This window comes from Anolis sagrei, chromosome 5 (assembly GCF_037176765.1).
Source record: "Anolis sagrei isolate rAnoSag1 chromosome 5, rAnoSag1.mat, whole genome shotgun sequence".
Lineage (NCBI taxonomy): Eukaryota > Metazoa > Chordata > Lepidosauria > Squamata > Dactyloidae > Anolis > Anolis sagrei.
In genome coordinates, this window is record NC_090025.1 from 76,975,607 (window position 1) to 76,990,657 (window position 15,051).

Below are 15,051 nucleotides of genomic sequence, written 5' to 3' on the forward strand. Positions count from 1 at the left end.
CATGAATTGAGGTGCTGGGTTTGGGCCTGCCACTTTTGGACTCTCGCTTGCTGGGGTGTTCCACCAAGTGTATCGCTGGAAGCAACCAGAGAATCCCAACGACCACCAGGAAATACTATGTTTTCTGATGGTCTTTGGTGACCCTTTTGACACCCCTTCACAACCCCCTCGGGGGTCCCGACTCCCAGGTTAAGAAACACTGAGCTAGATAGAAAGAAGAGGGAGGCGCAGCAGGTGGTCAGTGGTTTGCTCTTCTCTGCACTCGCATGCCGAGGATTCCACCCTGTAGCCCCATTTCTTAAGATTGGCTCTGCATCTCGTGGTGCCAGAGCGCAGTCTGTTCAGCGCCTTCCAAGTCGCCCAGTGTTCTGTGTGCCCAAGGGGGAGTCTCTCATCTGGTATCAGCCATGAATTGAGGTGCTGGGTTTGGGCTTGCCACTTTTGGACTCTCGCTTGCTGGGGTGTTCCAACGAGTGTCTCGCGGGAAGCAACCAGAGAATCCCAACGACCACCAGGAAATACTATGTTTTCTGATGGTCTTTGGTGGCCCTTTTGACACCCCTTCACAACCCCCTCGGGGGTCCCGACCCCCAGGTTGAGAAACACTGAGCTAGATAGAAAGAAGAGGGAGGCGCGCTAGGACCCGGCAGAATCTGCCTTCCCGCGTGCCTTTAGATTCGCTTCTGCCCTGGGAAAGAGGCAGCTGTGGCAGCACGCGCTAGCGGTGAGGCAGCACGCGCCAGCGGTGGGGTATCCGCAGCTGTTTTTTTTTTTTACATCTGTAACTCCGCCCCTTTTTTCGATGACTCCTCCCCGTTTTTTTCTCGCTCTCCCCGCTCTTCTTTCTGGAGCCCCTGGGGCGCGTGCCAGCTGCAGCTGCCGCCTGTGTGTGCGCGCGCCGGCGCGCTCGCTCACACTCACACTCCCCATTCCCCCCCACCCCAAGTCTTCCAGTCTTCTCTCTTGCATGCAGACAAGTCAGTCACACAGAGACATCCCCATCCCTTGACTGACTGACTGACTGACTGGTCGCTGCTCGTCTACTCGGCTACCCCCGCCTCGCGCCGCTGCCCTCGCGCGCCGACGCGCGCGCGCAGACACACACTCACACACAGCACAAGGCACAGGGAACCTCTCCACCGGGTCCGCTCCTCTTCGCAGTCGCCTTATAAGCAGCCTCTCTCTCTTTCTCTCTCTCTCCCCCCCCCCTTCCCCTCTCTCCCAGTCTTGAGCCTCGCGAGGGAGGACTCCCTCCTCCGCCTCACCAAGTCCTGTTTGTTTTTTGGCGCCTCCTGGTGCTCCCAAGGTAGGCTCCTCAGTTACCCCCCCCCCCCTCATTTTCCCCCTTCTCTCCTCCTCCCTCTATGGAAAGAGAGTGAGTGAGTTGCTTGGAGGGGGGGGGCGAGGGAGTCGTTCCCTCTGCACAAGGAGGACTAGGAAACGTGGGTGTCTTGTGTGTGGAGTGTGTGGCAGGGGGTGGGAGGAGAAGAAGAAGAAGCAGAGAAAGGGTCTTTGGTCTGAAGCTTCCCTTCCTTCTCCCCCCCCCCCCCCTTAAACAAGAGAAGCACCCTCCTTCAGTGAACCCTCCTCAGAAGCAGAAGCAGAGAAAGGGTCTTTGGTGTGAAGCTTCCTTTCCTTCTCCCCCCCCCCCCCTTAAACAAGAGAAGCACCCTCCTTCAGTGAACCCTTCTTCTTTTTTGATTTGGGTCTTGCAACTTTGCCCTGGCTGTTGTTGTTGATGTTTGTTTCCCCTATATCTGTCAGTATGACTGTGGCAGGGATGGCTCTTTCGGAGCAGCTGTCAAACATGCTCAGCCTTGTGAAGGAGCTGAGCCACTTCGGTTCACAGAGATGTCAACGAACCCCTCTCACCAGTCTCTCTCTTTCTCTCTCTCTCTCTCATTCTGCCACCCAACCTCATCTTTTTGCCAGAACTGGATTTTAAAAAGAGGGTTTTGGGTTTTTTTTCTTCTGCACAATCAGAAAAGCGGAGGCACTGATCTGATGAATCAATACGTAGGGGGAAAAGTCTGGCATGCCTTTAGATGGCACGCATTACATGGGGACGGAGTTGGGGGAAAGCAAAGCAACCTCTGATGCCTCTGTCCGTATGTCACTTCTGATTATGCGCTGCATGTACGAACAACGCATGATTGGGGAGGATGACGGAGATCTAATAAGTTGTTGGTTCTAAGGCGCGGGAGGGAAGACCCAAGGATGTGAAGGCTCCATGGAAATGACAGCTTGCGTTGAAGAAGATATGGCTTGGTGGAAACAGAGCTATGCTAAATGCTTCCCCTTCCTCCTCTTCTTTCCTTAGGATTTGCAAGGAAGCAACTATGAAGAGGAAATTGATGTCCTACATGATGCAGCTGGTTCTTCTCCTTTTCTTGGCGTGCTTGTCTGCAAGGTGAGAGGAGGTGCTGCTTCTTCATCAACAGCAAAATTACAGAGCTTGTCTTGTTTGCTAGCAGTTAGTTCTGGTAACTGGCTTGTGCAGCTTGCTCTATGCACAGAATCTGGCTCTAGAAATACAACACTGCCTAGTATTCAGAGCAGGTAAAGTAAATGGGAAAGTCCTGAGTTTAGTGAAAGGTTGAAAAACTTGTGCTGAACAAGCTCTTCTAAAATCCAGTGATTTATTTGTGGTGATTATCTCTGAGAGAAGAGAAAACAGAGGCTGGATGGCCATCTGTAGGGAGTGCTTTGAATGCAATTTTCCTGCTTCTTGGAAGGGAGTTGGACTGGATGGCCCACAAGGTCTCTTCCAACTCTATTATTCTATGAAAATCAAACTCACTTTTGACATTATTTTCTGTGGTGATTGAAGATTTTGGATGTTTTCTGGAATCATTGTATCACCTTTTTTGTTCCATCATGCCTAACCACATGGAATATGAGGAAGAGGTTCTTCTAAAGTTTCTCTTGGGGAGCATAAATCCTGGGATACTTTGCATTTGGGTGTATGTTGGGATGTGAAATATTTTTTGGTCAACAGAACACTGAGACATTTAATCTTTAAACCTCTAGGTGGAGATAGTATATAATTTCAAAATCCCATAAATGAAAACAATAGCCCAATTTAATAATCAACTTTTGGTATTGTTTGATAAGCTATGGTTCTAAGCTGAACATATTCTTATTTAGGTTTGCTCTTACCTTCTGCGTGCATCCACTTAATGGCATTTTATTATTTCATTTTCTTGTAAAAGCACAGTTTGGACTGCAGTAGTTTCCAAGATAAGATGTCACTTTATTAGATTTTTTTCTCAAAATCAAATGAACCTTAAGTGTTATAGTAAAAAACAAGACAAAAATGCAGTGCAACAGTGCATTGGCTGCACATCTTAGTAGCAAAATTAGTATTGTTTTTTCTTTAAAATGTTTTCAGTTCTAGCTAGCCAGCAAAGATGCTGCAGTACTAGTTTACCCACTGTGGGCCTGGTCTCTTACTCAAATGAGTAAATCTCACTGTTGTCAAGGAGTCAACAGATACAATGAATGCTTATAGGTTTGGGTTGCTGTGAGTTTTCTAAGCTGTCTATAGGATTGTCAGCCTTAGGTTTGACTAACAACATGCCAACAAGGACTAGTTTCTTTGAATAACAACAATAGCATTTAAAATGTGAATGACAGATCACCTGTGGTATTGAAGGACTTAGATTATAAATCAAATGCTTATAGGTTGTGGAAGAAGTGTCTTGAAATGCCACAGACTGATCTCTTTTACATTTGCCTTGAAATTGTTTATTCTCATTATTGAATGCATGGACAGCAGTAATATTCTTTTTTCTTTGGTTAATTACTTAAAGGTACCTTTTGTTTATAAAAAAAGTAAAGTTTTCTTGCCTAATGATTTTTTAGCTTTCTTTCACATGGTGCTCACATTGCAATAATTAAACCAACAGAATTACATTATTTGTTCACTGGGTGACAGCATAAACATCTAGAATTTCACAAATAACTGAGGATCATAGGGAGAGAGCAATGTATACACCATATACCTGAAAAGCCTCCAGAGAAGAAGAATCCTTCTTTGGAGGCTTTTAAAGAAAGGCTGGATGGCCATTTGTCAGGGGTGCTTTGAATGTGATTTTTCTGCTTCTTGGCAGGGGGTTGGACATGATGGTCTCTACCAGATCTATGATTCTATGAAAGATAGTGAAAGGGATATAATATGGTACCATAAGTCACACGTATTTCTTGCAGAAAAATATTAGTTTTTCAAAAGGCCTCAGTCTGGATTTTCTCAACAAGCCACATAAGCTTTTCAGCACCAGTCTAACTGGACAGCAGGGGATCCCTCACACTGGATGAGCTGATGCTTTTAATGAAAGGGTAGGAGGATGCAGGGCTAAAATTACTTTTGCTTACTTCTCAATGTATTGTAGCCAAGTGGTCATTTTTCTTGCTATATATGGGTCACTACTGTTCCTGTTTCTGGAAGTCCATTGAAATACACTGAAAGAAGTATTGTTGTTATTACTGATAACAATTTAAGCAAAATAATTTATGAGCCTTCTTAATGTTTAAGGCTTCTTATAATTCCTTTAGTCTGCTGCTTTTTTATATCATTGTACCAAGAACCTGTTAACAGACATGAAAGAGGCACTCCAGGTTTTGTTGTGGCAGGGTATCTTTGTAAGAGATAACCATTGGTAGTCCAGGATGAAAGGATTTGACATTTCCCATCCTACTATTCTTTCATCCTACAGTAGTTGCAGAATTGTGACTGTGCTTTCAGACATAAAGAGAAACTCCAACATTTTGCACCATTTTTCATGCAAAGCCTCCAACACAAAACATTTTTTCAACTCCTAGTTATTAAAAAATCCCCAGCATCATTGCAGTTCTGTAATGTTAGCATTTAGTGCTAGTAACTAAGTTTATACATTTACAAACAGTTCAAATGTTCATCATTTTAATTATTTGAATGCTGGATCTCTTCATTAAATGAGGCAGCAATAAACTTACAATGGTCTGGTATTTTCAGGCTTGCTATTTAGTTGGTTCACATCTCCCCTCCCCTTACCTGAGTTTTCTTTACATTTTTTAAAATGTTACTACATGTACCCACTGCCTGAAAGGCTAGTTGGTTCATTCTGTCGTTACCAGGCATAGTTACCCCAGTGAAGGAGGTGGGCCCCAGTAGCTGGGAAACTTTGTAGAACCCATAAATCTCAACTGGGATGTGTGATTGTGGTGTTGTCATTTATAATGCCATCCCATCAAGTGTACCTACCTAAATATTTCAAAAGAGGCCTGCGTTGTGTCTGTAATATGATCTTCCTACAATTATCCTTTCCTCATCGACAATGCTTTTTTTTAGTCTTGGGAGAGCAGGAATAGGGTTTCTTGAGGAGTATCATTGTTACTGTGTGTGTGTTTTCAAGCTGGCTGATGAATTAAGGTGAAACCATAAATTTCTCAAGGTTTTGTTAGATAAGGAACACTCAGAGGTGGTTTTGCCAGATCCTTCCTCTGAAATAGAGCCCATAGCACCTGGCATTTCCTGGCAGCCTCCAATCCAAGTACTAATCAGGGTTGGCATTGCTTAACTTCCAAGACTGGATGTGATCTGGCACCTTTTGAGCACAAAGAGTTTTCCTGACAAGATTTGTTTAGAGGGGTTGCCTTTGCCTCCATTTATGGTCCCTTCCACACATCTGAACAAAATCTCACATTTTCTATTTTGAACTGGAATATATGGCAGTGTGGACTCAGATAACTCAGTTCAAAGTCGATATTGTGGGTTTTTCTGCCTTGATATTCTGGGTTATATGGCTGTGTGGAAGGGCCCAAAGACTGGGCTTCCATGTCCAAGCAATGATTTATCTCCATAGTAACAGCCCAATACTCAAACAATGTCTCTCTTTTAGAATATTAGTTGTACATAAACCTCAGACATAATAGGAGTAGGTTTTGGAAAAATAGAGATCAATTTTTGAGTTTGCTTTAGTAACCTTCAATTCCTATTGGACTTCAAATGCATCACCAGATAAAATTAGATATGTTGTTTTTCAGCAGCTGACTTATAGCAGTTGGATGCAATCTAGCTAAGGTGGTATAAACTGCACCAATGGGTTTGCCTCTATTTTTCTTTTGAATCTTTAAAATAATAATTGTCTTGCCACATCATACTGAAGTGCCATCTTGTTCTCTTTTTAATCACCAAGAGTGGCTAGTATTTTTTTTTTGTGATTCTAGGAAAAGAAGCAAGAATGTAAAGAAAGAATGGTGGATGGTAATGGAAACATATACACCTGAGGCTAACCTAATTATGGCCCCTGCTAGTGGAAAAATGTGGGGTACCTTGGCTGAAGATGGAAATACTAAGAAACCAGAGAAAGAAAAAAAGTGACTTAATGTAGAGTCAAAGTGATGGGGTAAAGCAGGGTAGAGGACAAAGTATGGTCGAAAGGCGAGATGTACTCCTCCAGTGAAGTTGCAGCCATCAAGCTTACCTAGAGCAAAATTTTCTTTTTAAAAATTAAACAATTTGTGAATCTTTTTTTGATGAGGGATTATAGCTTTCCCCTAGTCCCCAATTCAAAAGAAAAACTGGACAGGGACATTTTTGGATGTGATTTCTATAGTATTTTGAAGCATAAGTTTAGCCCATGAAGGGTATTGAGGGCAAGAATTTAGTCCCAGTGAAGTTTTCCATATTTGTGTGAAAGAGGAAGTTCCAGATCAATTATTTAACATGAACATTTAGTTAATGTGCATTAAAAGAAAACATGGATTATTCAGTTCTAAGCAGTATCTGCATAGTAAGTGTATATAGAGCATTCCTAACATATTTTTTAAAATGTCTGTTTAGATCATCCTTGGCTGACCCCAATGAAGATGAAGCAAAAAATAACATCACCATCTTTACAAGAATTCTAGACAGACTCCTGGATGGATATGATAATCGACTGAGACCTGGATTGGGAGGTAATGAATAACACATGGTTTAAAAAACAAAATCTCATTAATATTATTAGAATTCTGCCTGTTAAAAATCTAGTTAATTGTACATAAAACCCGAGCCCTAGGAATTTTATATGGTGCTTATATTTTAATTAGGTTCCTGAAAAATTGGATTCTTGTATTTAAGTATTTGACATATCTCTCTAATGTTGACGGTGTGAAGATTCTTTGGAGGGGACACAGGATCATATTTGCTGTCTTGATCAGAATATACATTATTTTGATTGGTTAATTTGGAAGTGGCTCAGTAGTTTGAGAGAATATGCTATGCAAATAGTGATTTAGTAGAATCATCCCAAGAGTCTGTACTCTTTCTTATTGAGTTCAAGTCTATCACCATTAAATGAACATAGAGATCATTGGAGAGATTACCAATATAATGAATGGAAATTAACAATCTCTCTTCCTTATAAAAAGGATTTGTCAGGGGCAATATTCGGCCTGTCTGTTATAGATAACCTTTGCCACAGCTCAGAGAAAAAGAAGTTGGGATGACTCATACAAGCTACTTAAATGTCTCCTCCAACCCCCCCCCCCATGCTTTCCCAGATTTAAATCACCTTCCTTTTTGGGATGGATATGGGTCATTTGGGACTGAACATCCTCATTGCTGATTTTGTCCTGATTGTCTACTATTCTTGTTGCCATTTTGGGCAGGGAATCATTCACCTCCCTGCTGCATTTTAAATGTGTTAACTTACTCTGCTGAGGCTCCTGCATAGAACAAAATTAAAGCAACATTTTTGATCATAAAAGGGGAAAGAGTAAGAGAGAGGGGGTGAAAAGGGGTGGTGTGAGAGTGGAGCAGGGTTTAGGCTATGGAAGAGAATTACTATTTTGCCATGCTTTTAATTTCTGCCTTTGGAACACTTTTTTACTTGAGTTCTTTAATGTTAGACACACAGTGGTTGATCAGTTATGTTATTACTTAATTTTTGTTTATCTGTTATAATTTTAATTTTGTTATAGTTGTGAATTTTCTTTTGGGATCTGGGGAGTTGCTTGTATCTTTTTGTTTGTATATTCTGGCATTGAATGTTTGTCATTTTTCGGTTGGAAACCACCCTGGGTCCCTTTGGGGAGATAGGGTGGACTATAAATAAAACTTATTATTATTATTATTATTAGTAGTAGTAGTAGTAGTAGTAGTAGTAGTAGAAGTAGCAGTATTAGGTGAGTGCTGAGCTTTTAAAGAAGTTCAAGCTGTGAAAATAAATACAACTAAGAAACACATTCTGTGTGATTGTGGGAGCTTATGTACTCTCTAATATGTGTTTATTATAGTTGTTAAGCTAGATTCTATAGTTTGCTAATTAGTACAATAGAAGTAATCAATTTAGAAAAGGCAGGAAAGAACTAATTTTACAATGATAAAGTGCTGTTGGGATGTGGAGAGAATGGATTATCTACACAAATAATTGTGCATTTCTCTCAGAAAAACAAATAATGCTTCAAAAACACAGAGAGGTCTTTTTCTCATTTGGTACATCTCTTCGCTTTTTGCTTCTTTGGTTATTTCTGGCAGTGGTTTATGAATAAATGATGGAAGTTCGCAAATCTTCACTGCACTGGGAAATCCCAGATGATTCTGATTGTTAGGATACAGATCATTGGAAACTTGTCTGGAAATGTGCATCAGGTGATAGAGGTAGTCCCTGTGGTGGCAACTTCATGACTGGAATAGAAATAAGACAGAGACTGATGAAGGTTTGACAGCAACCTCCTGCTCTGAAGACCTGTGAGGCAATTTATACTGACCTCACCTGCAATTATTCTGTTCTACACTAGATACTACATCTGGTTCAGAACTGGATTTAGTGGTTATGAAATCAAGCAATTTTGGCTCAGACTAACTTGGAAGCAGGCCAATTCAACAGATCTTAATCCACATCTTGGATTCAAAATTCACATCTTTGTGCCTGCCACTGACTTGTCATAAAAATAAAAGGATGTACCTGTTTTGCTGTTTGTCAGAAATGTATTTGCATAGTATTCTTGTAGAAGGGGATTATCCCTACAAATTATAGATAAATTCAGTAATTTGAAGTGATGCAACTATTTTTTTTAAAGGGAACTGCTTATGAGACTTAATTTCTTGGCAGAACTGAATGCCATTTTGAGAGCTGACAATTGTCTCAGGGAATCAAGTCATTCTGCTAGGTTGCAGAAGAATATCTGTAGGGTGTTTGGGGTTTCCAAATAAGAATGCATTTATTCTCTTAAGGTTTTGGAGAGCTGTTGTTGTAAAAATGGCAAACGACAGAGGTGGCCATAGCCAATAGATCTGAAGAGTTTCGCCGGGGGGCGGGGGGGGGGGGAGGAGTGAAATGGGAGAAAGCATGTGGCAGTTGTATTGCTGTAATGCATTAAATAGCTCTAGAACTGTCCTACAGACTGTTGTTATTTTTCTAAAATACATTGAAAAATGATAGGATGAAAATTAATAATCAAGAAATGTAAATATGGATAAAATAGTTTTAAACTCGGTCGGAAGAGGTGTGTTCACAAATCATACTTAAAACAAGCAAGATTTCTGAGGGGAGTGTCGTGCAGAGGAACACAAGCAAAAGTACAGTGTCCAAGGGAATTCTGTACTTTTTCACCCTCCATCTCAATAGTTTCCAAGTGTTGACCCTTGTCAACACTTGGAAACTACTGCTTTTCAGATGAGCAGTAGGAGTTCCTCACTGAAAAGATAACATTTTTACTGGATAACAATTTCCTATCTATACATTTCTCCTTTGTCATGTCCATCCATTGTACACTGATACATTCATGGACTCCTGGACAGCATTTTATTTGACCAGATAGAATCCTTCTATATTCCTGAGTCCCTCAGTAGTATATTTTGGTATGTATTATGAAAAGGGTCCTCTCAAAGCAGAAAGGTAGAAAATGTTTCTTCCTGTTTCAAGGTAAGACATTTATTACAGCTGCATTTGTGGTATTCTGTATAAGGGAATCAAATAATGGTGACTGCCTGTTAGAATAAGGGAAACTACCTTGTTAAAATTATTAGTCAGAATGTAGCTCTGTGGAGACCACTGTATCTACACGCAGTGTGTAGGCGCTTTTTCCTGCTGTGCTGAAACAGAAGTCCAAATAAATGCTGAAGTCATAAGGCAAGCTTTTGTCACGATGCATTCCTATTCCTCTAATCTGACAAATGTGAGATGTGAAAAAATGAACAGATGGTACAATAATTTCATATTTCATTTGGTAGGAGTTCATAAAGGGTTTTTAAAATAGATATTTAGATATTCTATTACTTCTGATACATTGTCTTTTAAAATACGCAAATAGAAGAAAAGGGAAATATGGTTCAGAAACCTGGTATCATTCTGTGTGCTCTGCAGCATGTTTATAGTTTTGCTATATCATCTCAGCAGCTTCCCACTCAGACTCAGTGGTGAACAGTGCTTACCATGTTTGTTATGCAAGAGTTCTTTTCCTCTTTATTGTTCTGTTTTTGTTGCTTGGGCAGCTATATTTTGGCACATAGCCAGAGTGCACTGGAAAAAAACGAAAATGCATCATCTAAAATATGTATTAGATGCATTTTAGTAGCAAGGTAAAAACAGCTTTGCTAATTTAGATTGGCAGTGTGTTTACATGATTTCAAGGATTTGTGTTTTGGAAAAGCCCCTGAGAGGCATTCTTACTACCCATCAATGTGTCCAAGATTCCACAATAATTTCATTGAAATAGAAGGTGGGATCATTTTATACTATATAAAGTAACAATAGATCCCAGTGGAACATAGGAAGTCCTAATCTTGGATTCAGGCCCACTGTGGCTGCCAGTTGAGCTGAATATCACACAACTTTTCAGTTCTCCACCCTGAGACTGTATCAGTTCCCACTGAGATGGATAAGAGGAGGAATGGTTGGTCAGAAAGAAAGGGAATTGGTTGAGTATAGGATGCAGTGAATGCATGGTAATCAAAGAGATTCACTTTCAGGGGTTATGGGGTAACTACTATTCAGATATGCATATCAAAAGCACACTTTTCCTTTAAATTCACTAACTTTCTTGTATTGATGAAGTCATTATAGTTGTGAAGTGTATAACATACGGTAGTAAACATAGCAAATACTTTCATATGTGAAGCATCTGTGCCAACAGAATGCTAGGCTAACCAGGTTTCACTGAAAGAATGCAAAGCATAGATTGGGGCAGCTGATGGCTTCCATTCTTAGTTTTCATTGAATGATGAATCCAAGAAAGTGTTTAATATGAATTTTAATGGTTCAGCACTTTAGATAGTTCCCTAAAAGTTTGGACCACCAGTGAAAGTGGATTCAACACTTTATTAGCAGGGAACCACTAGATATCCCAAGTACTGAGATTTTTTCTAGAAAAGAATAATCATGTCAACACATCTATACTATAATGTGAAAGAGGGGAAAAAGGAACGTGATCATCAAAACAAATATATAGTGAGGACTATAACAAAAGTACATTAAATTGCTGGATACAGATGATTTGTAGTCCTGTTACATTAAGCAAGTTCATTTGTTCTAGTTTACCCATGTTGTTAATATATTTGAATTTTTCATTGGTTTTCAAAATGTGGAAATCTTGCAATGAGGATTAATCAGAAAACAATAGCCTGTTTTTTCCCCTTTAGTCCCACTTGCTCATATTCAATTACTATTGCAGTTTTGCTAAAAACACATCTCAAACTGACAAGTGATATTTTTATACAAGGATTGTATCGTAGTTTACAAATGCTAGAGATACATTTAACTTAGCCCAGAGGATTTAAATATTGGGACACACATTCAAAATAATTGATTGTTTTCTTGTTTGAGGCTAAGTGAATACACATAATCAGAATAACTTTTGAATAATGTGAGGCAGTTTGCTCACTATATAATATGTGCAAAAGCATGGAGAAGTGCAGCAAAACATTACAGATGGTTGCGGCTTGCTTTCTTGTATTCTGTGGATGCTGTTGCTCTTCTCCTAGTTACCGACTAGTATTGTTGCTATGGAAAATGCCTCCATCACTGCCACAGTTCTATTTTGTTACTATTTCCTAGTTCTTTGTTTAAGGAAGTGGCTGTTAATATGTTCTAATAATCTAAAAGCTACTTATACTGGTACTGATTTTGTTACAAAGGAATCAGTAATTCTACAGCAATTCAAAGGTATTTTCTCTCCCAGAGACAGAACAATAACATTTTAAAGGATTGCTTTCATGTTAAGCTCTTTATGCATCTGTTACTTCATAAAGCTATTTGTTTTGTGTTTCTTATAATATCTATATATGCATGTACCTGACATTCTCAGGGCCCATCAATACATTAGTCCAGTAAATATGGAAGTATATGCATTCTCAGGGGCCATTAATACATTAACATCTTGCTCAGATCTCCAGAGTGCATGCTGTCATATCCACACCATTTAATTTTGCTATATTATATGTCTGTATTTATTTAAGATATTCATATACTGTTTTTCACTTTAAAAGCATGAAATAATGAGCAGCAATATCCCATCTAATAATCTGTTAAAGAAGATGTTCAGGAAGGAGTTCCAAAGTGTCAGCACAACCACTGAATAGTAGTTCCAGAGCATGGAGACAGCCTCTTACCAAGTAAACTGGTTTTTGTGAGCTTGGGATACATAAGAAAGCTTCAGGAGAAGACTTTGCAGGATAGTGAGCAACTGCCATACATTAATGGTGTTGGACATACTTTTTAAAAACTCAAAGTGCAACAGGTGGAACTTCTCAGGTATCAAATTTTGAGAACATAAAAGAATACTCAGATAAAGCTGTTAGACCCAATCCTCTCTGCCACCCCCCCTCCCCCCTGCTAAACTGCAATAAAAGGTAAAGGTTTCCCCTTGACATTAAGTCTAGTCATGTTTGGCTCTGGGGGATGGTGCTCATCTCCATTTCTAAGCTGAACAGCCGGCGTTGTCCATAGATGCCTCCAAGGTAATGTGGCTGGGATGACTGCATGGAGCCCCGTTACCTTTCAGCCAAAGTGGTATCTATTGATCTACTCACATTTGCATGTTTTTGAACTGCTAGGGTGGCAGAAGCTGGGGCTAACAGCAAGAGCTCACCCCACTCCCCAGATTCGGACCGCCAACCTTTCAGTCAGCAAGTTCAGCAGCTCAGCAGTTTAACTTGCTGCGCCACCTGGGGCTCCTAAACTGGAATCTACAAATGAAATTAGATTACAAAGATTCCTATATATGAATATTTGAGCCCCTTCAGGAATTATCAAGCAAAAGTTTACTAAATGTTCAATATTTTGCTTTTTGTTTCATAGTCCTCAAATTGTTACCAGCTTCAGTTGAATGATGATGGTGGTTTTAATGTAACATGTACTTTCATTGCGTTTTGAAAACATATCTGCAAGTAGTCAACATTAATAACAGCCTGCCTGTTTATTCTGGGTCCTCCTTCCTTTTAAAAGGTTCTGGGATCTCTTAACATTATATAACTGCGTGTATATGCCAAAACAAAGAGAAAAAGCAGCTGCATCTCCTAGATAGGACAAATATACAAACCAAAAAATATTTTTATGGAATTGGAGGAGACCTTAAGTCTATACCATATGTGGTTTTAGGAGTGTCAGCCCTACATAGTCAGAACATTTGAATGGCAGCAAAATCAGCTAAATGAATGGGAATGAAAAATGAACGAATTGTTTTTTAGGGGTGGGGTGGGGGGAGTTGAAACAGATAGATGTCATGACATTATATGAGCAGTATGGATGAAACAATATTTTTGTGTTATTCCTTTGAACAGTTATTTTCTTCTGGCAATGTAAATTTAGTTATTTCAATTGGGAGTCGGGTTTTATATTATATTATATTTTGTGAAAAATTACTTGGAACATAGAAACAGTAATATAGTGGTTGAAAACTGACTTTGTTGAAAAGTTGAATGAGATAAATGAAAAAGGTGAATTATTCTATTGAAGAAAAATCACCAAGCACATATTTAATGACTTGTGAAGCCATTTATGTAGAGGAGCATGCCATGACAAAGACTTAAAATATTCCCCAGGGTCTTAAAATATTAATGGTTATTAATGTTTTAAAGATCCTATGATGTTTTCAAAAACAACCATAAAAAGATTTAGCAAGTGTTAAATTGACAAATGTTAATGTTAGTAAAGTTGCACACCAGATATGCAGTGCATATCTCATGTTATCTATATGTGTGTGTATAAAGAATTAATACACACAAATCATAATATATCAGAATATTTAAATCCCAGAAACAAAAAAAATCCCAAAACAAACAAACAAAAAAAGAAATATCCTATGAGCAAAATTAGCATTAGCATTTAGGGCAGAAAAGAACAAGAGCAGCTAACAGGCTGAGTAATATGAAAGAAGAGGAATGACTAGAAGAGATAATGTACATGTTTTCCCATATTCTAGTGAAGGATTTATAGAATATCATCATGACCTGTAAACCCTTATGTGAACTCTTTCTTAACACAAATTATTTATTGTATTGTTGAAGGCTTTCATGGCTAGAATCACTGGGTTGTTGTAGGTTTTTTGGGCTGTATGACCATGTTCTGGAAGCATTCTCTCCCAACGTTTCGCCTACATCTATGGCAGGCATCCTCAGAGGTTGTGCGGTCTGTTGGAAACTAGGAAGTTTTTTTTTAATACTGGTAGTCGGATTTTATTCATTTTCATGGTTTTTTCCTTTCTGATGAAATTGTCCTCATGCTTGTGGATTTCAATGACTTCTCTGTGTAGCCTGACATGATAGTTGTTAGAGTGGTCCAGCATTTGCTATGTCCTGGTTGGTTCATCAGGTGCTCTGCTATAGCTGACTTCTCTGGTTGAAGTAGTCTGCAGTGCCTTTCATGTTCCTTGATTCATGTTTGGGCGGTATGTTTGGTGGTCCCTATGTAGACTTATCCACAGCTACATGGTATACGGTGGACACTTGCAGAGGTAGGAAGCAAAGGACAAGAGGAATCCTCTCACATCTGCAGGAGTCTACCGTATACCATGCAGCTGTGGACAAGTCTACATAGGGACCACCAAACATACCACCAAAACATGAATCAAGGAACATGAAAGGCACCC

The 15,051-nt window shown here is 39.6% G+C and overlaps 1 protein-coding gene across 6 annotated transcripts in view; it reads left to right on the plus strand.

The window, feature by feature from the left end:
• Positions 1–951: 951 nt before the first annotated feature.
• Positions 952–15,051, plus strand: part of GABRA2 (gamma-aminobutyric acid type A receptor subunit alpha2) — a 92,919-nt gene continuing 78,819 nt past the window's right edge. For 2 of the 6 annotated variants that reach the window (XM_067468787.1, XM_060778478.2), the window contains exons 1-2: positions 2,115–2,410; positions 6,824–6,939. In XM_067468787.1, the coding sequence (XP_067324888.1) occupies positions 2,283–2,410; positions 6,824–6,939 (244 nt within the window). In that variant the 5' untranslated portion in view covers positions 2,115–2,282. The other 4 variants (XM_060778474.2, XM_067468788.1, XM_060778475.2 and 1 more) reach the window with 4 other exon arrangements.